This window comes from Pipistrellus kuhlii, unplaced genomic scaffold, assembly GCF_014108245.1.
Source record: "Pipistrellus kuhlii isolate mPipKuh1 unplaced genomic scaffold, mPipKuh1.p scaffold_m20_p_9, whole genome shotgun sequence".
In the NCBI taxonomy this organism is placed as follows: Eukaryota; Metazoa; Chordata; class Mammalia; order Chiroptera; family Vespertilionidae; genus Pipistrellus; species Pipistrellus kuhlii.
The window spans coordinates 66,407,687-66,434,491 of record NW_023425595.1 but is presented as its reverse complement, the minus strand read 5'-3'; the positions used below and the strand labels follow the sequence as shown (position 1 = coordinate 66,434,491).

Sequence of the window (26,805 nt, the reverse complement as noted above, 5' to 3'; positions counted from 1 at the left end):
AAATAAAATTAACATTCTTTTCTTCTGTGTAATTTCTTTTTTCTTATAATTCCCTATCTCCTTACCTACAACTTGGTTTAGTGGCCTTGAAACAAAGGTTTGGCTTGGGGATTTCAAATAGGCTAGCTCATTTCAAACTCTTTTCAAAACTAGTGGCTTAATTGCTTATAATTAATACTTTGTAATTTCACTGTTTACCTTCTAAACTGACAAATCAAAATGACTTTAGACTAGACTTTAAGACTGGAGGAAGGGAGGCTAGCTAATTTCATAAATGTTTCTGGTTTGCTGAGTTTCTTTACCTAGGTCTGTGGTCAGCAAACTGTGACTCGCGAGCCACATGCAGTCACAAAGAATTTTCAGTAACCACCAGAGGCTTGCCCTGATAAGAACAACCAGCCTTGATCTGGCGCCACACTCACCTACTCCACCATCTTGCATGGCCGATGCCCATCATGTTCTGAGCATGCCCCTTAGTGGTCAATGCACACCATAGTGACCGGTTGTTCGGTTGTTGGTTGTTCTGTTTGGTCTATTTGCATATTAGCCTTTTATTGTATAGGATATCTAGTTAAATATACCATTTATACCTATTTAAATGCTAAGCTGACAGAAACTCTTAAAAGTCACACACACACAGATTTGGGTTTCAGCAGTCAGAAGACTCGTAGTCGATTTCTGATTCATTCAAGGGCATTCTAGTTGATGTGCATGTACTTCCCCATTCAGAAAAGGCAGCTCTGCTCGCAGTTGGTGTGCTCCCGCTCCCCTTTGTCATTCATGCACTTGGTGGTCTCTTTGCTGCATGTCTTTTAGGACAAGGGATTGAGCTCCTAGAAACACATTGCAGAGGTTTTCCCGTTAACGATTTCCTCCTTCTTTACCGTTTGGTGTCTTTGACATCCTGGCTCCCTAGCACCCTGCTGACGACTTTGTAGCTCTTCTTCTCCACAACTCCTTCTGGTTCTGTACTGCAGTTTTTTTCCTTTGTGGTTTTAGGACTGCACTAGAAGAATAAGCATGTTTTCTTAAATCTTTGTTCTCATATGCTTCTCAGAATATATTAAAAGGATAGGGAAAAGAAACTACTTTTAGAAGCTAAATAACCTGTGTTTTTGGGTCTCAGGGTTTCAGCATAAAATGCTAAATTTATTCTGATGTGTTTGCAGTGTGAGTGTGTGTGTGTGTGTGTGTGTGTGTGTGTGTGGTGTGTTAAACAGTAATAATGAAAATGTCGCCAAAACTGGTTTGGCTCAGTGGATAGAGTGTCAGCCTGTGGATTGAAGGTTTCCAGGTTTGATTCTGGTCAAGGGCATGTTCCTTAGTTGGTGGGAACATCTCTAGTGAGGGGTGTGCGGGAGGCAGCTGGTCGATGTTTCTCTCTCAGCGATGTTTCTAGCTCCCTATCCCTCTCTCTTCCTCTCTGTAAAATATCAATTATATATATATGAAAATGTTTTCCAGTTAAAACAGATATTTTATGATTAAAATATCTTAGGAATGTATGATGTTGCAGAGAGAATGACAATTTGAAAATGACATGCATAGTGTGGTTGTTATGGGGTTATACTGTAATTTTTTTTAATTGTTTGTATCTATGAAAAGCATTTCTATTGTGTGGGGGCGGGGGGGGGCTGGAGGAGGGAGGAAGTAAAGATCTGAAAATTTACCTATTGTTCACATTTGGTCATTTAGTGATAATCTTGAATCCCAGTTCTTTGGCCCTGTTAGCTTCTCTTCCCTGGACAGAGATGGCCATTTTTACTGCCCAAAGCACAGTGCAAAGCCTCACTTCCTTAACTACAAATGAATCCATTTGTACAGCTAATGTGGATTGGGGCCCACATGGCTGACTCTAACTGCAGTGTAGCTGCCAGGCCATTTTATATTTGGAAATGTTTTACTTGGTTCTTAATGCTGTGCAGTGTATGGGGTATAGGTAAGGATGGGTAAGAAAGGAGGAGATAGGAACGGAAAAAGTAAGAGTTGCTACACAAATGCCTTTCCCAATAGGTACACACATATCTGAGGTTTTCGTATGTGTGTCCGAGTACAGACAACCCTTGACTTACAATGAGGTTAGGACCTAATAATCCCATAAGAATGAAAACATCCCGAGTCAAAAATGCATTTAACACCTGACCTCCCAAACGCCCTAGCTTAGCCTAGACTACCGTGACCATGTTCCGAGCACAATATCCAAAGACCGCTGGCAGCACAGCCCACCTAGAGCATTGCTTTCTGCCCTCAGCTTGCTGGCGGACTGGAGCTGACACACGCCTCTGCCCAGCATCAGGAGAGTGTGGGACCACACCGCTAGCCAGCAGTGTGGCAGCGGAAGAGCAAATGGAATCAGGCTAATTATGGATGGAGCACTTGAAAGTTTTGGAGCACGTGAGGGTGATATTGAGGAGGTGATGGTTGGAAATATAAAGCCTGGAGATACAGATGTGGAGTCATTACTATCTGATTGGACATACCTGGGTTTGGGCAGTGCGGCCTATGAAGAGAAAACGAATGTTTAAGAATTGGAGCCTTTCAAAGAGATTGTCCCTATTTCACCTAGATTTAGTTTTCCTATAGTCTCCAAGAAACGGGGGACTAAGGGAAATTAGTTTTTTGTTTTTTTTTAAATGTACTTTTTTATATACTGCCAATAAAATGGTCTTTACTAGTATACTGTGGTATTGACTATGTATTCTGGAGGCCTGTTAAGTTTAGATTTGCTGTTTTGCTCAATAATGGGTAGAGGATACATCTAGTTTTGATAGCCTCCTGACCACTGGGCTCATTGTAGCATTTCTCCCGTTCTCTCAAAGTTGGCGGTGGGGGTGGGTGGGGTGGCATTCATTCTTTGAGTTTGGGAAGCTCTCTGTTGGTAGGTTTCCTACTAATGTCTAGACACTTGGTCTTTGTAGTAGGTTTTCTGTTCCAGAAAGTTCTCTCCTTTGAATTGTAGACCTTGTGCAGTTTTGCTGGCAATTGGCCGGTCAGAATCACAGTCTAGATAAGTACCATGTTGAGTTGCTGCCACAAAGCTTGCATAGTTACTGTGTTCAGTCAATCACAGCCTTTTCTTGACATTGTTTCACTATTAAAATATACACTATCTCATTGCCTTCTCATAGAATGTCTGCTTTTTCCCCCAATTATTTCTTCTGAGTACAGGTAAAAGGAAAAAAGTCCTTTGCCACTGTCTTCAAACTGAAATTTAAATTTCAGCAGCTTTAATCTGATGCAATAAAATATTAAGAGACTTGGAAATTACTTTTATAAGTTTCAATTACTTCTCAGTTTATAGTAGGTTTATATCTTAAGCCCTACGTGTGATTTTACAATAGTTACCTGTTTGAGTTCAACTGTCAGATACTATCTTTAAAAAATATATATATATTTTATTGATTTTTCACAGAGAGGAAGGGAGAGGGATAGAGAGTTAGAAACATCGAAGAGACAAACATTGATCAGCTGCCTCCTGCACACCTCTTTTGGGGTTGTTCCCGCATCAAGGTACGTGCCCTTGACTGGAATCGAACCTGGGACTCTTTAATCCGCAGGCCAACACTCTATCCACTGAGCCAAACCAATTTGGGCAAAAACTATCTTGCTTAGGTTAAAGATGTGCAGTTGTTAATTGTCCTGCCTTATTCTACTTCATGTGTCAAAATATATGGAATTAATTTGGAAGCCCACAGTGATATGAATTTAACAATTCAACAGAGTCAAGTGTAATTTTTCTTTTTAATTTAGTCCTTTCCCCAGGATACTAATTGAAAATAACTTGGGTTGCCTTTATGTTTAATTTATAACCTTTATGATGCTGTATCTTTTTGGTCCTGGAGGTCTCAGGGGACTGCCCTTATTCTTTCTGATCTTTAGGAACTTAGAAGGATAACTTGTATTTGTATCAACCAGCAACACCCACATGTTTTCAAGAAGGGCAGGGCCAGAATATCAAGTTGCAACTTTGTGCAGCCTTTAAATAAGTGTATGGTGAGCTATAAAGTTACAATGTTAAATTAGCATCCTATTGTTTCCAAAGTTTACTTTGCATTTTAAAAGCCCTTACTGATTTTAAAGTAAATATAGAGATCTGCACAGAAACACAGGTATTCTGAGGCATTTGAACTTGCAAAAATAATGACTGTGCAAGGCAAGGTGCAGCTGGCTGAGCATTATAGACTAGAAACCTGAATTTAAATGTTAAACTGCGTGGGTAAGAGGACATGTTTTTCAGGTTTATCCTAACATGTCTCTTTACCATTATTACTCAGAAGATAAAAGAATACTCTTTTTTAACTTTTAGTTTTATTTGGAAGAGAGACTAGAGTCTGGCTTATTTAGGGGCAAGGAAGGAGAATCGAGATCTTTTCAAAATTAGAGATTTCTGTTTATGGACAAGGCATATGTCTTCTTTTAGGTATTTTATTAATTAATGTTTATAGTTTTCTCCATAAAACTTTTACACATTTTGTAATCTCCCCACCCCCGAGGCTTCTGATAGTTTGTGGATATTATGACTGTGTTTAAAAATCATTATCAGCCCTGGCGGTCGCTCAGTCGTTAGAGCATTGTTCTGAGGACTGAAGGGTCGCAGGTTTGATTCCGGTCAAGGACAGGTACCTCGTTTGCAAGCTCAATCCCTGTTCCTGGTCAGATGTGTGAGGGAGGCAACCAATCAATGTGTGTCTCTCTCACATCTATGTTTTCTCTCTCTCTATCTCTCCCTCTTCCTTCCACTCTTTCTAAAAATCAATGGAAAAACAAATAAATCCTTGTGTGAGGATTAACAACAACAACAAAATTATCATGTTGGTATATTACTGAGTTACATATTATATTAATGTTGGTAATTAGAAATTTACATCTTACATGTTCATGTTGGTATATTGGAAAGTTCTGCACTTAAGCTTTACTTATCTATGAAACAAAGGGGTTGGGTTAGAATAAGATATTTTCAAGGCTCTTTCCAGTGTTAGCTTTATGTGCTTCTGCGCCTCTTTATACTTTGTGAGGTGATCAGTGCTTGTACCACCCAACTTTGGAAAGTTCTGTGACTATAACCCCATGTAGCTTTGTTACTATGTGTTAGCACGTGTTTAACGAACTTTGTTCCCTGTATAATGATTCTTTAACATATCAAGGTAGAGAGTGAATACTTACCATTAAAAAAAATAACCCTCAAAAGTGCAGTTTCTTCTGGTTGAAATGGTGTATTATTCTCCCCTGCATTTTAGTTTGTTACTGTGTTAGTTTTACTGCATATTTTCTCTCCTAAAATAAATGGCCTTTAAATCATAGTTTATAAATATTTGCATCTCAAGTCAGATTTTCCCTATAACATGGATCTCATTAGAGCAGGTTATGCAAAGAGAGCCTGCCACCGCATGTTTATTCTCTTCCCTACCTCTCTTCTCAGGGTCTGATGTGCACATGTCAGAGGATTCCATTGGCGCTGTGTAGCATTCTTGAAGAATTATTTTAATATTTATTTCTGCTGGGTGGAGGGAAGCAGATGCTATATTTGTAATCTCTGAGAATATGTTCAGTCCTAACCCCCAAATATGCCTGTACAGCAGGCCATCTTTTCTAAAACCATAGGTTATATAAGTTTCTATCTAGATACTGGCCAGGAATATCTTTCAGCATATTAAATGGTCAAACAGATGTGAAACCTGCATTTTAATAGGGTTCTAGAAAATGAATTGAGGTCAAAGGCTGGTGGAAGTCATAGTGGAGTGGCACTACGCTAGTACTATTATTATATATATATGTGTGTGTGTTTGTGTGTGTGTTTAGATTGCGGTAAAATTAACCTAATAAAACAGAAAACTTAGCATCTTCGGTGCTTTAACAGGATGACTGTTTTTCCAGCTCTTTCTCACTGACAGTATCTCTTTCCACAGCCTGATGTTATTTGGGCACCTTACTCAGTTTTGGTGCTTGGGACTGGGGAGCCCAGCTTAGGGTTTAGACCCCCGAGTTTTCAGTGAGAACCTGCCACAGCTGAGATAATCTCTCCAGATCTTCAGCTGCTGTTTGTGGGAGCCTGACCTCCCTTTTCACATCGCCACACTTTCTACCAGTCTCTATGAGGTCTCCACTTTCCATCCTTGGTTATCAGGTCCTCTCCAGTTAATCTGTAATTGATTTTTCAGGGTGGGTTTCTTTTTTAAAATATATTTAATTGATTTTTTTTACGGAGAGGAAGGGAGAGGGAGAGAGAGCTAGAAACAATGAGAGAGAAATATCAATTAGCTGCCAAGATACATGCATGCCCTTGACCGGAATCGAACCTGGGACCTTTCTATCCACAGGCCGACGCTCTATCCACTGAGTCAAACTGTTCAGGCGGTTTTCTTTATTTTAGTTGTATTTACAGTTTGATACTGGGAGAATGTCAGTATAACTTGCACTTACTCCACCACCATTTTTAATTTCCCCTAGCATCTCTTTATGTGTGTTGATTATTGCTCTAAATAGATGCAAATTTTATAAAAAGAAAGCCCCTGTTTTCTTAGAATAATAAATGCAAGCTTTAGTTTCTTATTTGTTTCTATTTGACATAATGAAGATCCTTTCAAAGGTATAGTTGAGATAAATGGAGGGAGGCCAAAAGAGTTCGCAATTAAGCAGACCATAACAGATTAAATTATAAGTGAATCTTTGTATTAATGCCCATATGTACAAGCAAACCCTTATAAATGTATAAGGATAAACTCACCCAGTAAGATCAAGTATTTAATTTCTAGGCTATAATTAATTTATATCAATACCCTTATTACTCAGATGGGCAAATTTGTACGTTGATACGGATAAGCTTGACATTGCTAACACTGTGGAATGTAACTTTGCTCCCCTTCCCAATCTGTATATATTGGATTTACTGAACATTTCCTTCTTTCAGGTTTAACCATTTTAAATTCATGATACTTCATTGCTAAGTATATCCGTTGTACTCACTTTCTACCTTGTTATGATGCATAATTCTTTAATTTTAATATTAAAAAATTAACAAGGTGTGAGATGAAAGATAGTATAGATGAATTTTAACAACATGGCATATACTAAGTATTATACAATAGGGGTCAGATTTGTTGTACACTCTTCGTAAGTAGAAAACAAAAGTTATTTTTGAAGTAGTGCTATGAGAAAAGATTGCTAATGAGTGAAAAGAACTTTTTATAGATTCTGGCTTGGGAGTCTGGTAATTGGTACTTTTGGGTTCTAAACACAAAAATCCAGAGTAGGAGAATACCTCAGAGTAAAGTTATCTATATAAATTTTATATTCAAAGCTATTAATTTCTTTAATTATGAAATGAAACCACAGATTGCCTAATGGCCTTGGTAGTTTTTTTTTATATGAAGAAAATGAACTCAGAAGACCTGGAAGCCTGTGCTGGGCTATGTGTGACTTTTTTCCAATTTTTTCATCTCAACAGTCTTAGACACATTTTTGAAACTATAGATATCCTAAGTTAGCAAACCCAAAACAGAGCACAAAGCAAATGTTTTTGCCTGTGCTTAATGCATACTTTGCTGAGCTTTATAATCTGGGCTGCAGACTTTATACATAGTAAAATCTAACCTCTGTCAAGTTCTTTTATGACCCAGAGAGAAGTAGAGAGAGCAAAAATAAAGAACCTGAAATGTATGCCATTTGTAGGATAAATTACCTGGTGGAATTTGCTTCCATGTGGATTTTCTCCTCGCGGACCGCTGATGTTTAGCAGGCTGAGCTTGAAAGATCATATTGCATACGATGAGGCACAATAGCCATGGGTTTGGCTCAGTTAGTTGGAATGTGGTCCAGTACACCAAACGGTTGTGGGTTTGATCCCCTGTCAGGCATGTACAGGAGGCAATTGATCGATGTTTCTCTCTCACACCAATGTTTCTCTCTCTCTCTTCCTTCCTCTCACTGTCTAAAATCAATTTGATCCTATCTAATAGTTGGACTAGCCTTTTCTCCTCTGGAATATGTTTGCTGTCATCTTCTTGAGAAGGTGGTAATTGGTAGCCTACCCCATTGCTCTCAGCATGGTGTGAAGAGCTAACACTTAAAGGCTCTGGCAGCTTACAGCTCTCTTTCTTTTCATGAGCTGCTCCTATTTCCTTTGAGCCTTGAGTGTAATTTACAGTAAGTATGTTTGTTTAAAAAAATGCACATGAATATTAAATCCACCTAATTCATTTTCATTTTGCTGAAGAGAACTTAAATTTATCTTTCCTTACAAGACATTGAACCCTAAAACATTGGCCTTAGAAATAGTCCCCCCTCCCCCCTCTTTGCTTTTCCATTAAATCAATAAAATTACCCTTATTGTTGGTTGTGGTACAGTGTTAAACTATGTTTAAAATATGTACAGACATCAGTAGAATTTGAAGGACATGAAGAGCCTAGGGCAGAAGTTAGTGTGTCTAATTGTGCTGCACCAGCACGGCTAAGGGTGAACCCGACGAGGAGCAGTGAAGGACTGAAGAAAAGATGGAGAGGAGAATTCAGCTGGAGCTTGGTGGATCTCCTGTGCCTGGAGGAGGACACAAAAGATCCAGCCTGCAGGCTGATGCTTTATTTTATAGTCTGATTACAACAAGGGCAGATTAACATGTATACAGATGTTCTTGTTTTGGCCACACTTGGTACACCTCCTAGCCAATTTGCTGCCTTGGAAGGAATTAGGGAGGCTGCAGGGTCGGGCTTAGGAGAGCTCTGCCCTCCAGGCAGGGACTTGTTTGTGGTCCTGCCACAGGTCAGCCTGAGGCTTGAACCCAGAGTCGCTCCCTACATCTAATAAGTTTAAGTCTACTCAGATTATTTGCTTTATAGGAAGTGTATTAATTATAGACATTTTCCAAATCACTTCTATCAAAGTGATATATACTATTTTACATAGCTGCCTTGTAAAAATAATGGTTGTATTCCTGAAATGATAAGTTTTAAATAAGGGAAATAGCTTAAAATGAATGATGAGTTATTCTGTTTAGTAATATGGTAGATTAGATGTGCAGAGAGACTCCAGGTCTGGTCAGAACATTTTTAAATGGAGGGAAAAAATATGTGAGTACATATACAATATATAATATGTAACATGCTGGCACTCATATAAGAAAAGCAGTTTAAGACCCGGAAGGGTTAAGATGGCATTTCATGAGGTAGAGCAAGCACTGAAGGTGGTATAATCCTGAGGGTTTCTTACAGGATTAGAGCAGAAGGGAAGGGTACGAACAACAAAATAGTGTCCAAGCAGAATGGGAGGTCCTGCTGGAGACTAGCCCCAGAAGGTGACTCCCTCAGTGGGTGAGGAGGATAACAGATGCCTGGCATGAAGATGCTAGTTTGCTAATGTCTTGGTTTTGGATAGAGAGATGGGGGAAAGTCTCCCCTGAAACTGCCTGCACAAATGCCTGCGTTCACATGGATTTGCAAACAGATTGCATATTACCTGTATGGCTCAAAAACTTCTAAGCTGAAAGCACTTCTGGTGGGCTGTGATTCCCAGTGTCTAGGAGAATCAAATTCAAATCTCTGATTTGCAGCACACTTTACAGACAGGCCTGACAGAATTTCTATACATAAAGTTGCAAGAAATGTGAATTGGCTCAAGAGACGAAGCAACTAAGCTAGATGTGACAGATTGTATTTTCCAGTGATGCTACCACCAAATTTCCACCATACGCTCTCTTGTAGAACCTCACTATTCACAGACAAGAGTCTGTCCTGTTCCAGAAAACTCGGCGGGCCTTTGTCACTGCTTTGACCCAAAGAATATACACAAGTGCTGTTATGTAATTTCTGAGTCTAAGAGACAAATGCCCACATTTCTTCCATAGTTTCCTGAACCCATTTCTATGCTGTGAATAATCTCAGAATGCTGTGCTTAATAGCACTAACTCAGTTCCCCCACTGACAGCCAGTGCTGGCTTGCTGGCCCTGCAGGTGGGCCCTCCAGCTCCTATGCAGCTGCCCCAGGTGACGCCACAGGGAGCAGAGACAAGCTCTCTTTTGGAGCCCTGGACAAATCGCACATTTGTGGGCAAAATAAGTGGTGGTTGTTTTAAGCCACTAAGTTTTGTGGTGGTTTGTTACACAGTGATAGGTAAATCAAACATCAGCAGTAACTATCGGTCTTGAAAAGACTATAGATATTAAAAGAAATAAAGGAGCGGATTAAAATATATGAAGAGAACTACAAAATTGATGAAGATGTTAAAGAAGATCTGTTATAGTAGAATTTATAGAAAGAAAATACCATAAGTGAAAAACAATGGACTGATGTTACAGATTGGGTGGAATGGATGAGTGGACCGGAAGACAGACAGATCTGAAGAAAATTTCCAGAACTTAATACAGATAAGGAAGAGCTGGGACATACGAAGTTAGTGACATAGAGGATGACAAGTTACCACATGCTTCTGAGTTAGCAGTTCTTAGAATTTTTGATCTTTCCCTTACATTCTCCATAATTATCGAGAACCCAAAATTGCTTTTGTGTATGTGGACTACACTTGTAATTTGGCCACATTTCTGTATAATATGTTATAGTTTAATAAAAAATTTACTAAAATAAAAAAGATGACGACTCCATAAAAACAGAGTAAAGGTAAGCCAAAATTGAGAAGATACACTGACCGAGTTTGTTAACCAGAATATTAAAGAACTTCTCAAAGTAATAAAAGATAGGAAAAAAGAAATAGAAACTCATGAATAAGTTTATTTCACAGAAGCAGAAACAAATGCTCCATAAACATGTGAAAAGATCCTTAACTTTTTTAATAATCAAGGAAATGCAATTTGAAGTGTGTAATGCTCAGCCAGTGTGGCTCAGTGAATTGAGTGTTGTTCTGTGCACCAGAAGGTCACTGTTCAGATCCCAGTCAGGGCACATGCCGGGGTTGCGGGCTCGATCCCCAGTAGGGGGTGTGGAGGAGGCAGCCCATCAATGTTTTTCATTGATGTTTCTGTCTCTCTCCCTCTCCTCTCCCCTCTCCCTCAAAAATCAATAAAAGCTTATTAAACAAAACAAAACAGAGTAAATATTTGTTTCTTATCCACAACAGACTGGAAAAATGAAAAAAATTACAGTTGTTGGATATGATATAGAACAGTGGAAAGAGGCTATGGCTGGCTCCAACCATTTTGGCTTCATAAGTGATTCCTAAGTAACCTTAGTGAAACTCTTACACTCATGGTCCATAAGACATATTCTATGTAATAAAAGAGTAATGTGCAAATTGACCATCACTCCAACACACAAGATGGTCACCACAAGATGATCAGCAGGGGAGGGCAGTTGGGGTTGACTGGGCCTTAGGGAAGGGCAGTTGGGAGGACTGAGGCCTGTAGGGGAGAGCAGTTGGGTGGGACCAGGCCTGCAGGGGAGGGCAGTTAGGGGTGACCAGGCCTGCAGGGTCCCAGATTGGAGAGGGTGCAGGCTGGGCTGAGAGACACTGGGCCTCTGAATTTCGTGCCCTGGGCCTCTAGAATAAAAATATTTGAAGCACCGTTCTTAATAGCTAGATATATAAACAACCCAAGTATCTTACCAATATAAAGCAATAAGTAAATTTGGTATACTTATAAAAGGATTACTATTTAGCATGAGGCAAATTAGGTAACACTACATTCATCTTCATGGAGGAATATTATAACTATAATAAGGATAAAAAAAGACAATATAATTATATGATCCTATTTTCATAAAGTATAAGAGTAGGCAAATCTAAATAATATGTGGTCTGGTGATACCTATATGATAAGATTGTAAAGAAAATTAAAGGAATTACAATATAAGTTTTAGAATAGGGGGTATCTTGAGGTGGGATGTATTCCACAGTAAAAATTTTGATGAGCATGTTGTTGAAAGGAACCCTGTGGGGATTCTTTTGTAAGGAAATATTTTGGTAATGCACATATTATTATTTAAACTTTTGATAGGTATTCTTGCCTGTAAAATCCTCCAGTAGGTATATTTTTAATTTAAATTTTGCAGTTTCTTTATGTCAATCTTGTTAAATAGGGAGTATGCCCACGAAGACGATGAAAGTTGAAGTACTTATATACAAGTTCAAGTTTAATGGCTGTAGCCTTAGAATAAGAAACCACGTCTCTTATTTTGTCTTAGAATTGGTTTACTCTTGTTAAAAACAAAAGGCAATTTCTTCGTTTACTGTTGTTTTTGGTCAGCAGCTGAGGTACTCTCTTGCTGGAGTCTGCTATTTATTAAAAGTCCCCATGCATTGACATCTCTTCCTTTTCTTAAGGAAGATGAAACCCAATAATTACACACAGACCTGACCTACTTTGGAGCAACCAAAGGACAAAGAAACCCTAGTTTTCTTTATCCTTTTTTTGGTTAAAAAACAGATTTGGGGAGAAGAGGGTCAGAACTTCCTACATTTATTTTTCCTTGAAGGCTCTTAACACATGGTTCCTGTAGCACACATTAGAAATTTCCCCACGTATATTTAAAAGCAAGCCCAAACAATCTGTCAGAGTTCTAATTAGGAGCCATTACAGCTTTGTTATGATAAGTCTGCTTTCAAGTCACAAACAGGCACACCTTTTATTTAATCGCTGAGGACAGTAAACAGTAAGGTGATTGGCCCAGGGTCACAAACATTTCTTAGAAATGGAATTGAGAATTGAACTCTAGATCACCTCTCAATTCAGTGATCTTTTTGCTGTCCTGATGATTTCCGAATTGTCCTTCTGAGTCCTGGAGTTTTAACATGTTTTGTCTGTCTCCGAACCTTTTACCGAGGGTTCGAAAGAAGAGGCTTATCTCTCCCCCCCCCCTCTTATGTATTGAAGTTTATATGAGAATTTTTGCAGAGGGGATAAGATTCTGCTACTGTATATGTCAGTATTTTTTTCTTCCCTACACTGAGTGAGCTCTTTATTCTGTGCCATATTCTATTCAGAAAATTACATTTGATTTATTGGAGGGATTTTCTTTTTTTTAAAACATTTTTATTGATTGCAGAGAATGGAAAGGAGAGCGGGGGAGAAAGAAACATCAATGATGAGAGAGAGAACCATTGATCGGCTGCCTTCTGCATGCCCCACACTGGGGATCAAGCCCGCAACCCAGGCATGAGCCCTGACTCAACCACTAAGCCACACCAGCCGGGCTGGAGGGGTTTTCTTTGACTGTGTTTCAAAGAATGCCAGTGTGATCTCTATAGAAATCTCTGACCCAGAAATCCCAGGAAAATTTCAGAGGGCTTTTAAATGTGGAGGGATAATTATTTTTAACATGAAGTTATTATCAATTAACATTTTAGTTCCTTCCAGCAGTCTACATTCTCAAGTCATTTTCTCATGTCTTAAATCTCATCCTTGTGGTTTTCTACATGGAGTTTCTCAGGGTCTGTTATTTTTCTAAAAACATTTATGCAAATATGTATTTCAAATAAAGCTATAGCTGATGTCTGGAGAGTCTTTTGGGTCTCTTTTTTCTTAAATTGGGTTAATCCCAATTAAAAAAATATTATTGATTTCAGAGAGGAAGGGAGAAGGAGAGAGAGATAGAACATCAATGATAAGAGAGACTCATTGATCAGCTACCTCCTGCATGCCCCCCATGGGGATTGAGCCCACAACCCAGGCATGTGCCCTTGGCCAGAATTGAACCTGGGACCCTTCAGTTCGCAGGCTGATGCTCCATCCATTGAACCAAGTTGGCTAGGGTTCTTTTGGGTCTCTTTGACAGTTAATTAGGGGTCACATTAATTTCTCAAAAGTAATATTGTCATTAGATCAAAGAAAGGCTCAATCGTGTAATAGGTTTTTTTTTGCTTAATAAGTTAAATGATTAAATTAAATGATTAAAATTATTTTAATGGTTAAAAATTTAAAGTGAAATTCTTGTATAGTAATGTCAATTTAGAACTATCATAGGTCAGAATTTAAAATGCATGCAATCCATGCCGAAACCGGTTTGGCTCAGTGGTAGAGCGTCGGTCTGCGGACTGAAGGGTCCCGGATTCAATTCCGGTCAAGGGCATGTACGTTGGTTGCGGGCACATCCCTGGTGGGGGGTGTACAGGAGGCGACTGGTTGATGTTTCTCTCTCATCGACGTTTCTGGCTCTCTATCTCTCTCCCTTCCTCTCTGTAAAAAATCAATAAAATATATTTAAAAAAATGCATGCAATCCTGCTAAAGGAAAGGATGGGCAATCTTATTAAATATTAGCTGTTATTTAAGCACATATATCATATAGTTGTGTTTTTAACGTGTAATGTGAGAAATATTATTAACATACATATGATATATATAATAATCCATATACTGTATTTTAATGGAAGTTTTTTATTTTCTATGATAGTGTTATTTATTGTTTCACTCCCATCTTTAAAATAAATATCAGATATTTGAAAATTAATTAATGCTTACCACTAGACTTTCCAGGGGAGCAATTTTAAGTTACTTAAATTTTACTGTTTAGCATAGCGGTGTCGAACTCAATCAGAGAAGGGGCCAAAATCTAAAATTCAGCCTAAATCGCGGGCCGAATGGTTTACTGAATAGTCATAAACTGTCATTGTGATGGAAACGCAGCGGAGTGCAGTGATGACAGCGCGGTGCGGGCCACATTGCAAGGCCTGGCGGGACGGATTTGGCCCGCGGGCCTTGTGTTTGACACATGTGGTTTAGCACATGAAATGCAAACATTTATTATGGAAATAAAATCTTTGATTTGAAAATGTGATGACTTCTTAATATCACATTTTCAATTCAAAGATTTTGTTTCATTACGTTCTTCATATTAACAAGCTGTATAGCTGTGATTAGGAAAACCCCTCAGAAGGTATGTGGCACAGGGTTCCTGATAGACACAGGAAGCTGGCTCTTTAACCCAGTGTGGTGCCATAATCATTCAGACTAGAAATGAATGGCTCGACAAGACATATGTCTTGACAAACAATTAACTCACCTACAGGCATCTAAGATATAAGAGTTTAGTAATAGGAAGGGTAAGATGTTATCTGATAATGGAGATCACTTCCTGTTTTCCCTTAGACTCTGTCACCAAATAACTGGGAGGTATAAAAGAGGAGGAATTTAGCATGTACGTTTTTCAAATGTGATTGTGTTTCCTTGGTTCACTCAAATTCCTGCTACTGCAGGATATATTATTAGGCCTTGGGCCATATTAATTTAATTGAAGACAGTTTAAAATATGAACTGTTGCTAACTGTGTTCACCAAGAACAACACTACCATTGTATACCGTATTTTTCAGACCATAAGACGCTCCGGACCATAAGATGCACCAGTTTTTAGAGAAGGGAAATGAAGAAAAAAAGATTCTGAAACAAATAGTGTCCTAAAATATTTATGTGCATTAAAACCCAACATCACAGTCATAAACACATGTAATCAACCCTGTAAAGTAAACAGCAGCATTTAGAACCATTTTAGAGCTGGGCAAGCACACAGAGACCACACAGAGCCGGGCAAGTAAAAAAACTTTTTTTTTAAAGTATATGTGTAGGCTATATTTGGACCATAAGACGCAGGGACTTTTTCTCCTCCACTTCTGGGGGAAAAAAAGTGCGTCTTATGGTCCGAAAAATACGGTAGTTAACAAGATACACAATGCAATAAATCTTCATCGGGGAAGTTTAAGAAAGTTATGCTGTGCCAATCGACTTCAGCTTTCTTTCTGGCTGGTGTTTTAAAACGTGTTGAGTGTTCTAGGTGCTGCATTGAAATGTGCTCAGCAACAGGCTCCCTGATACAGGCTGTTCTTTGGAAGAGCACAATCCTGTGAGGCTGTTCTTTTTACCTGTGAACTGGCACTCCAGGAGAGAGGAACATGTACTTCATTAAGAAAATTCATCTTGAAGTGCATTCAGCTTTCTGCCTCCTTTTAACCAAACAATTCAACCCACTGCAAAGCTCTTTGTCCACATAGTCTAATCTCTGCAAGGAATATTTCACTTTTCATAGGTTAATTTCCCACCTTAACTTAAAAATTTTTTGTGGAATAACTTTTGCTGCCTGCTTTTATTTTATATAAAAACAATCATTTTTTCATTGTACCATTTTCTTAGCTATTGGCTTGTTTAGTAGCCATACTAAATGGGCAAAACCTACAAGTATTTCCCTTAAGATTGGAAACAAGACAGGGATGTCTGCTTTTACACTCTTATGCAACATCATACTGGAAGTCATAGCCACAGTAATCAGACAAGAAAAAGAAAGAAAAGGCATCCAAACTGGAAAGGAAGAAGTAAACTGTTGTTATTTGCAGATGACATGATACTATACATAGGGAACCCTAAAGATTCCACTAGGTGGCCCCGCCCCCCCCAAGATGCTGGCCTAGGTAAGCACCCAAACTGTTGCCTCTCACAACAATCTCAAAACAACAACTAAAAGACAGAACAGACATCATCCAAAACCACAGTAAAGCTGGCTGAGTGGGAAATCTACAACTAGAAAGAAGAAGAGAGGGGAGCCAAAAAGCACCGAGGTAGGGAGACGTGCATGGAGAGGAAGGGTGGCTGAGTGCCTGGCTGGCGGGAGGGGAAAGAAAGTCTTATAGTCTTATAGACTTTCTTATAGACTTTCTATAGACTTATAGAAAGATCCTATAAGACTGCACCCCAGTTCCAACTGCTGAACCCCAACCCTGGCCGAGACCCCATGGACCCAGGCTCATACGGGTGGAGTCTGAACTGAAGAGAAAGGCACCCGGAGGCTCAGAGACTGGGAGACTCGGGGGAGCTGGGAACCTCAGTGGGCAGGGGCTAGAGTCGCCAGTGAGCGCATCAGAGAGGTCTGACCCCGGAGGTTGCTGCAGCCGCTCCATAGCGGAAGGCATCGGAAGCTCCTAACTTCACTGAATCTTAGTTCAAATGCACTGTGCACTGAAACCCAGTTTAGGGCGAGCCCCTGGGGCACCCACGCTCTTACAAGGGGAATCTGGACTGTCAGCTGGAAACTCAGGGGATAGGTGGAAGGCAGAGGTCTGAGGTAAGCACACAAGGGCAGGGCTGATGGGAAGCCAAGACTGTTGGCTCAGCCCTGAAACTCTGCCCCATCCAAGCTGAGCACAGAGGCTTTTTCAATTTTGCAAGTCTAATCCTATAAGACTGTCTCCAATACAGAAGGTATCCTGGCATAGACATAGCTGATACTCACAGCCAATTGGCCTGGAGGTCAGTTCCTCCCAGTGATACCAACAACAATCAAGACTTAACTACAATAAGGCTGTACATACAGTCCACAAAGGGGTGCACCAAGAGTGTTCATCCCAGGTAACTGGGAGGCTGACCCACTGGGCCATATAAGACACCAAACACACAAGGCCACCCTACCAACTCAGGGAAGCAGCGAAAATGCTGAGACAAGGAAACAGATCTCAAATAAAAGAAATGGAGGAGAACAAAAGACTGGATATAGAGATCAAAACCATGGTTATAAGGTTTTTCAAGAATTTCCTAGAAAAGGCCGTTAAATTTAATGAGACCCTTGAGGATATGAAAAAGGACCAACTAGAAATTAAACATACACTGCCTGAAATAAAAATATTATACAGAGACCCAACAGCAGACTAGAGGAACACAAGAATCAAGTCAAAGAGGCAAAGAACACTCCTCCAGAGAAGCAAAAAGAAGAGAATCTAGAAAGTTGAAGATAGTGTAAGGAGCCTCTGGGACAACTTCAAGCATACCAACATCAGAATTATGGGGGTGCCAGAAGAAGAGAGAGAACAAGATACTAAAAACCTATTTGAAGAAATAATGTCAGAAAACTTCCCCCACCTGGTGAAAGAAATACACTTATAAGTCCAGGAAGTGCACAGAACCCCAAACAAAAGGAATCCAAAGAGGACCACACCAAGACACATCATAATTAAAATGCCAAGAACAAAAGACAAAGAGAATCTTATAAGCAGCAAGAGAAAAAACAATTAGTTTTACCTACAAGTGAGCACCCATACGACTGTCAGCTGATTTTTCAACAGAAACTATGCAGGCCAGAAGGGAATGGCAAGAAATATTCAAAGTGATGAATAGCAGAAACCTACAACCAAGATTATTCTACACAGCAAATATATCATTCAGAATTGAAGGTCAGATAAAGAGCTTCACAAATAAGAAAAAGCTATCACTAACAAACCAGTATTGTATGAAATGCTGAAAGGTATTCTTTAAAAAGAAGAAGAAGAAGAAAAAAGTAAAGATAAAAATTATGATCAACAAATACATATATATCAACAAGTGAATCTAAAAACCAAGTGAATTAACAATCTGAGGAACAGAAGAAACTGGTGAATATAATAGAATCAGGGGCAAAGAAAGGGAGTGGATTAATAATTACCGGGGAAAGGGGTAGGGAGGGTGCAGGAAGAGACTGGACTAAAATGTTACACCTATGAATAAGGACAATGAGGAGGTAAGGGCAGAGAATGGGGTGGGTACCAGGTGGAAGGGAGCTAAGGGGGGAGGGGGGAAGGAGAAATAATTGTAATAATCTGAGCAATAAAGATTTATTAAATTAAAAAAAAATTCCACCAAAAAATTACTAGAACTGATAAATGAAGTCAGTAAAAGTATCAGGATACAAAATAAATATCTAGAAATTACTTTTATTTTTATGTACCAATAAACCATCAACCATCAGAAAGGGAAATTAAGAAAATAATCCCACTTACAATTGCTTCAAAAATAATAAAATATCTAGGAGTAAACTTAATCAAGAATGTAAAAGACCTGTACTGGGAAAATTATAAGACACTGATGGAAGAAATTGAAGAAGATACAGATAGCCCTGGCTGGTGTGTTTGGAGCATCACCTTCTACACTGAAATGTCGCTTTGATTCCGATGGTCTTAGGTTGAGAACTACTAGCAGGGTCGCCTAAAACCATCAGAAAACACGATATTTACATTACGATTCATTAACAGTAGCAAAATTATAGTTATGAAGTAGCAATGAAAATAATTTTGTGGTTGGGGGTCACCACAACATGAGGAACTATATTAAGGGTCGGGGGCATTAGAAAGGTTGAGAAGTACTGGTATAGATGATCCTTTGTGATGTCTGTGGTGAATTCTCTATCATTTTTTACTTTGTTTATATGAGTCTTTTCCCTTTTTTCCTTAGTATGTCTAGGCAGTGGGTTGTCAACTTTATTAATCTTTTCAAAGAACCAGCTTTTTGTTTTTATTAATTTTTATATGGTCTTTTTGTTCTCTATTTCATTTCAATTCTGCTCTAATTTTTTTTATTATTATTTTCTTTCCTTTGCTGACTTTGGGTTGCTTTTGTTCTTCTTTTTCTAGTCCTTTAACATGTGATTGTTTACTTGGGATTTGTCTTGTTGCTTGAGATAGGTCTGTTGTGATAAAAACTTCTCTCTTTTTACTGCTTTTGCTGCATCCCAGAAGTTTAGGTATATTTTATTGTTGTTCTCATTTTTTATATATATATATTTTGATCTCATCTTTTATTTCTTCTTTCACCCTGTCATTTTTATCTTATTTATTTTTTAATTTTTAGAATATTTATTGGTGAGATTATTACAGATGTCCCTCTCCCCCCAACCCTCCCCCTCATCCAGCTCCCGCCTCAGGTCTTCACCACCCTGGAGAAGTGCCTTGGAGAGGGCTTCTTTGGATTGAGGTAACTAGGTATTCTGTTTGCTTCTTGAATTCAAGGTTCTAGTTCTTCCATAGGTTTGGATTTTGGTAAAGTACTTGTTTGGTTCATTGATTTGTTGAATGGAAATATTTTGGGTAACCCTAGCTGGTTTGGCTCAGTGGATGAATCATCCACCTGCGGATTGAAGTGTCCCAGGTTTAATCCCATCATGGGCATGCCTGGGTTATGGGCTCTAGCCCCAGTGCGGGGGCATGCAAGAGATAGAGGATCAGTGATTCTCTCCTATCATTGATGTTTCTCTCTCTCTCCCTTCCCCTTTCTCTCTGAAGTCAATTAAAAATTAAAAAAAAATAATATATATATATATTGGGTAGAGGAATTCATAAGGACTCCTATACTCTGTATCTGTTTAGACACATATTTGATACAATGCTATGCTTAGTTAATATTAGTGTCAATTCACAAAATCATGCTCTTTGCAAGATAAGCATTTTATGTAAAGCAGGCAAACTTAAGAAATACATACTTTCTTGGTAATGTATTGGAAGTTTGTTTCCTTTACTTGCTGTGCTTTTTATATGTAGTGCAAGCATGTGAGTCACAGATTTTCAGCACCAATCTAAAAACATTCTGTTTATTCTATTTTATCTTTTTTCTATGGATACATTTAATTTTTCAAGTAGGTGGTGTGTCCTTTAAGCTGGAACCTTTATAATAGAGCCCCCACTAATCTATAGCAGTGAAACGGCATGATCCTCAACACAGGCCCCCCCAGGCAGCATAGTTTGTCTCTGCTCTTTCGATAACCTCCACTTTCCAGTTTGCAGCAAAGGTCGGAGCTGTATGCACGTTACCTTCTCTCTTCAATGGTTTTATCAGGCACATGTGCCACGTGACACCGAGGGCCCTCCTGTCTGGTGTAGCAGCTTAGCATGGATGGAGGGTGGAAAGGGCCCAGGCTGCCATGAAGAAGCAGACCACTCTGGCCAGCACAGCCGCCGGCTCAGGTCTTGCTGTGGGTCCCCTCCTATGGCCAGTGTGATTTTCCTGAATGGAATGCATTTTCCCCCAGCTCCCTTCCTTCCATGTGCTTCCCTCATCAGCTGGAAGCAGCTGGTTGGTTCTGAATGCTGCCCACAGATTGTTAGCTATTTTGCTTCTAGGCTCCCCTGCTAGTCCCTTGACTTAGGAATCAGTGTGTTTCAGATCCTGGATTTTGTGGCAAAAACACAAATTTAGTTTTTGCCAAGGAGTGCCTAAATTTAAGGCTTGATTCCAGAAAAGTTGAATAAATAATAGCACTACCTGTATTTAACGTATACTATTTGTTGACTTCATTCCAGGCATTATACTAAGCAGGCTGTAATATGTGTTCTATTGTTACCCACATTTTATAGGTAAGGAGCTATAGAAAAATTAAGTAACTTGCTCAAGATTATATGTTAGGGACCAATTCCGAGTCTTTTCTTTTGACACTAGATTTAGTTGCTAGGCAAAGCTTCATTTCTCTGTTTTGTTGAATCTTACTGATGAGTAGATAGAAATTGGATGTTTTAATTTTTAAAAAATATATTTTTGTTCAGTTCAAAGAGGAGGGGAGAGTGAAAGAGAGATAATAACATGAGAGAATCGTCGATCGGTGCCTCCTGTACATCCCAAACTGGGTCTTGAGCCCGCAACCCAGACATGTGCCCTGAGTGGGAATTGAACTGTGACCTTCTGGTTCATAGGTCAGTGCTCAACCACTGAGCCATGGTGGCTGGGCTGATGTTTTAATTGTTAAAACCTTTCTGTCTCCATCTTGTAAGACAGATTATATTTAAATGCAATTTTCCCTGAAGAGATAAAAATACATATTAGTATGTAATACCATATTCCCTTTATTTGAGGTCAGCTATACTTGTTAAGAAACAGAAAGTACATTCATACTATACCACTATCTTATTAAATTAGAAATATTTATTAAGTGCTTAGTGTATAAGATCTTAATACCAGCTTTGTTCTCATAGATGATTGGGTTTGGCTTTCTGTTTACCCTGTGTGCGCCCTGTTACTTAGGATGCCAGTGAAGTTCAGAATGAGGCCACTGTAGGACTCTACCAAATCCAGTGTAACCCAGTACTCTCTGGGGTGCAAAGCACAAAAATACTGTCATCTGCGTTGTAGGCTCTCCTGCCCCCGCACACCCCCTCCCCCAATCCTGTTACTTTTTCTGTGATATCCATTGTAGCCAAGGACAGAAGAAGGGATTTCAGGGCCAGTCTTTGGACAGTTGACGATCAACAAATCCTAGTTGAGCTTCCTGATCTTTTGTGCATAGTGGCCCTCACAGAACATGGTAATCTTTTCTCTGAGACTGGAGGTTTCCATTGTCACCTACCCACAACCTTAGGTATACCTGCAACCAATTTCCCAGTATGTCTGCGAGTTTCTAAGTTTATATTATGTACAGGATGTCCCCCAAAAATGTATATATACTTTGAATAATTATTAATTCCACTGGGTTAAATCTTAAAAGAAAGAAACATCAATTGAACTATCAGCTGTTAAATGTGTGTACATTTTTTGGGAACACCCTATATATGAAAGTACTCTGTAAATGATAATGTGCTATTCATATGTAAGATTTTAATAATAATTACTATTAAGACCAGATATTTATTCTATAAAAGTACTTTTTGTACTATGATTTAAAAATATATATATATTTTATTGATTTCTTACAGAGAGGAAGGGAGAGAGATAGAGAGCTAGAAACGTCGATGAGTGAGAAACATCGACCAGTTGCCTCCTGCACACTCCCCACTGGGGACGTGCCTGCAACCAGCGTACATGCCCTTGACCGGGACCCTTCAGTCTGCAGACCGAGGCTCTACCACTGAGCCAAACTGGTTTCAGCTGTACTATGATTTTTTTTGTTTTGGTAACTGTTCTTAAAGAACCAGACACAGATGCCAGAGTTAAGGTCTTGCATGTGATTTGGCGAAGTAGTGATGAGAAGTGGAAATGCTAGTGGTCATGGTCATATGGTTCAAGACTTCTTAGCTGGGATTTGTTAATGATTTTGCTATTTCCCCTCATAAAATTATTCACCCTCCTTTCTGCCTGCCCCAGTTCTTTCCCAAGTTATGCTTTCTTTGTGAATTATTTCCTTATGTCTGCTTCTTTTCCCCAGGTGAAAGTTATACTCTGTGCTACCATTATACCTTGTACAAAGCTTTATTGATTGCGTTTCTAACACTGTACTGTTTGTCTGTTTCACATATTTCTTTCCCTACTAACTTGGGAGCTCCTTGAAGTTGTGGCTGATGAATCTATAGCTCAAGCTACCCCAGCTCATTTGATTCCATTCTGTCGTTAGGCAGAGCTTACCCCTCTCTGAATGGAGCTGGGGGCTGCCCGTGCCTGAGCCCAGGGCGCCCCCTGCAGCAGTGAGGCACTCCATGCTCAGCTCCTCATGTTGGTCTCCACACGTTAGGTCATCTGCCAGGTGGAGTCCACACACCCTTCATTTCTCTGGGCTAAATATTCTTAGTATTGATAGTTTACTTTCCTGGTTTCTCGTTTTTGTGTAAATAAGTATGAGTTTTCTTTACCTCTCCCAGTGTTTAGCATCATAGAATTTTAAGAATTGAAAGGAGCTAGAATTTACCTAGTTCTGGCCCTTACTCCAACTAATATTCATTGATTTCATACTTATTGAGTCATTGACACACATATATATATAGAGACGTTTTGAATATTCCACTAAGAATAAAAAGAAGTTTAGATTTAGTAGATTTAAAAAAAAAAAGTCGATCTTTTATGGTTTTACATTTTTTTGTGTGCTGTTTGGTATCTTCAGAATAATGAGCAAAATAAAAAGATGTTTTATGCTAAAGCAGTATATACAGTATAGGAAGATCTTCAGATTTTATAGCGTTATCATTAAGAATTTGACTCTAAAGCTAAGCCATCTGGGCTTTGATCCATTTATTTGTGTAATAATTTATATTACGCATATAAATGTAATCTCTTTGGGTCTCGGTTTCCATATCTGTGAAACAAGGTTAATAATAATATAGGGTGTTGTGAGGTTTAAATGAGTTAGTACTTGCAAGGCACTAAGTATTATGTGTGGTACACAGAAGATTTTCAGTACATGGTTACTGTTGTGCTGCCACCATTATGGAGTGATGCAAGCACCTGGGGAGATGTGGAATGCCCCTTTGAGATTTCTGGTCGAACTTTACTAACTCACCTGTGCTTATGGCATAAGTCCATTGTCTTAATTAGAAACCCTACATATCATTCTCTGCGCCAAAGCCCAATATGCCCAGACTGTAACTACATCTATGGAGTAAGGAAGTACTTTGCCACGGGGTTTTACTGTAGAAGCAGTTTAAGGAATGGCAAAGACTCATTAGCTTTTGAGTCTGTTCCTCTGAGACAAACTTGCTAAAAATCAATTTCCTGTCTTTTTCCAAAAAGTGAATTCATTTTCTTCATTGACATTCTGTAAACAAAATAGTGGCCACCTTTGTTTTGCGCAATATAATATTTTAAAGTGAATTTAATTTTCCTTAGTAAATTGCTTTTCATGCTGCAGCAGACATTTTCTTCTGTTGTCAGGTTGCTATCAAGATCATAGACAAGAGCCAGCTAGATGAAGAAAACTTGAAGAAGATATTCCGAGAAGTTCAAGTTATGAAGATGCTTTGCCACCCACATATTATTAGGCTTTACCAGGTGGGAAACCCTAGTGGCTGATTGTATGGCAACAAAAACCAGCCTGAGGAAAAGAGGCTGGACATCTGTAGCTTTTTTGTTCTGTGTTAGTGTGTTCATCCTACTGTTTTCCCCCTGCTCAGTACTCAGGTGTCCTCTGGCTATTTACTACTAAGGCCATCCCACCCAGACAAATTGTTCTTTAAAACTCGGGTGCCTTCTTAGTGAAAATTACACAAAAATACTATTCGGAAGATGAAGGGATTCTCAAAAGAAACAGAAAGCTTTGAGAGATGAATATAAGATTATTATTATTATTATTACTAGAGGCCCAGTGTATGAAATTTGTGCATGGGGAGGGGGTGTGTGTCCCTTAGCCCAGTCTGCACCCTCTCTAATCTGGGACTCCTCGGGGGATGTCCAACTGCCCGTTTAGGCCTGATCCTGATGGGAAGGGGCCTAAATGGGCAGTCAGCCATCCCTCTCACAATCCAGGACTGCTGGCCTCCCAACTCCTCACCTGTCAGCCTGATTACTCACAACCGCTCCCCTGCCAGCCTGATTGATGCCTAACTGCTCCCCTGCCAGCCTGATTGCTCCTAACTGTCCTCCCCTCCAGGCCTGGTCACCCCCAACTTCCCTCCCCTGCAGGTCTGGTCACCCCCAACTGCCCTCCTCTGCAAGCCTGGTTGCCCCTCAAATGCCCTTCCCTACTGGCCCGGTCACCCCTAACTTCCTTCCCTTGTCAGCCTGGTTGACTCTAACTGCCCTCCCCTGCTGGCCTAATTGCCCCTAATTGCCCTCTCCTGCTGGCCTAGTTCCCTCCCTCCCCCAACTACCTTCCTTTGCAGGCCTGGTAATTCCCAACTGCTCTCCCCTGCATGCCTGGTCACCCCCAAACTTCCCTCCCCTGCAGGCTCAGTCACCCATAACTGCCCTCCCCTGCAGGCCTGATTGCTCCCAACTGCTCTTCCTTTCAGGCCTAGTCCCTCCCAATTGCCCTTCCCTAAGGGCCTGATCGCCCACAACTGCCCTCCCCTGTAGGCCATCTTGTGGTGGCCATCTTGTGTGCACATGGGGGCGACCGTCTTGTGTGTTGGAGTGATGGTCAATCTGCATATTACCTCTTTATTATATAAGATTATTTAATCCTTATCCAAGGATTTTTTCCATTGATTTTTTTTAGAGTGGAAGAGAGAGGGAAAGACAGAGAAAAATATCGATCTGAGAGAAACATCGATTGGTTGCCTCCTGCACTATAGTTGGGGCTGGGAAGGAACCTGCCAAGGTACATGCCCTTGATCAAAATCAAACTTGGGACCCTTCAGTCTGCAGACTGATGCTCTATCCACTGAGCCAAACTGGCTAGGGCAGCATTATTTTTTGTAACATTATTTGAATACTAATTTCTGTGATAATGTTATGAATTATGATGGCAAAGATATTTTAAGTATGACCTTTAAAAATATATATATTATTGATTTTTTTGCAGAGAGGAAGGGAGAGAAATAGAGAGTTAGAATCACCAATGAGAAGAAACATTGATTAGCTGCCTCCTGCACACCCCCTACTGGGGATGTGCCCACAACCAAGGTACATGCCCTTGACCGGAATCGAACCTGGGGCCCTTCAGTCCACAGGATGACTCTCTATCCAATGAGCCAAACTGGTTAGGGCAAGTATGGTTTCTAGTATCAGTCAGAAACTACCTCTTTTCTATTCTAGTAGAGACCTGACTTAGTTTTTACTTTTCCAATGTAGCATTTGATTATTTACTTTTTTTTTTAAAGTGTTTTTATTTTTAATTTTTCAGAGAGGGAGAGAGAGATAGAAACATTAATGATGAGAGAGAATCATTGATTAGTTGCTTCCTGCACACCCCATACTGGGGATCAAGCCTGCAACCCAGGCATGTGCCCTTGACCAGAATTGAACCTGGAGCTCTTCAATCCGCAGGCCAACATTCTATCCACTGAGCCAAATTGGCCAGGGCTAGCATTTGATTATTTTGATAACCAAGAGATTGAGACAGTGTAATGGAAGAGACTTCTAATTTAGTTTTCTTGCCTTCCCAAGAAACACGAGTATTCCATGCCATCATAAAAATGATTGTAATTGTGGGAATCTCAAGGCACATAGGAGAGGAGGATCTTGCTGTAGCAGGCTGGTGGAAGTGGTATTTTGGAAGAGGTGAGGTTCTGGGTGCTTCTCAAGTTGCTTTGTGTTGGCAGCCACACGCTGTGCCTCTGCTTAGAGCCGTCCTGCTCAGTGCCTTCTCTAGAGCAGCCATCACCTGGTTCTGCAGGTCGTGCCCCCACTCGGTGCACTTGCTGCTGTTGGTCTGCAGTAGATGTTTATTGGCCCAGAAGAAATCATGTCATGATGTTGGTATGTGTGGTTAAGGCTACAGCTTAGAGCTCTTCTCTGGCTTCAGGTACTCACATAATGAAATGAACTAGCTCACAGAGCAGACTT

At 39.8% G+C, this 26,805-nt stretch overlaps 1 protein-coding gene across 6 annotated transcripts in view; it reads left to right on the top strand.

The window, feature by feature from the left end:
- Positions 1-26,805, top strand: part of SIK3 (SIK family kinase 3) — a 233,161-nt gene that overhangs the window by 85,207 nt on the left and 121,149 nt on the right. For all 6 annotated transcript variants that reach the window (XR_006740870.1, XM_036428322.2, XM_036428320.2 and 3 more), the window contains exon 2: positions 24,235-24,351. Coding sequence is in view for 5 of the 6 variants with exons in the window: in XM_036428322.2 (XP_036284215.1) it covers positions 24,235-24,351 (117 nt within the window). In the remaining variant the exon portion in view is untranslated. The remainder of the gene's footprint in view (positions 1-24,234; positions 24,352-26,805) is intronic.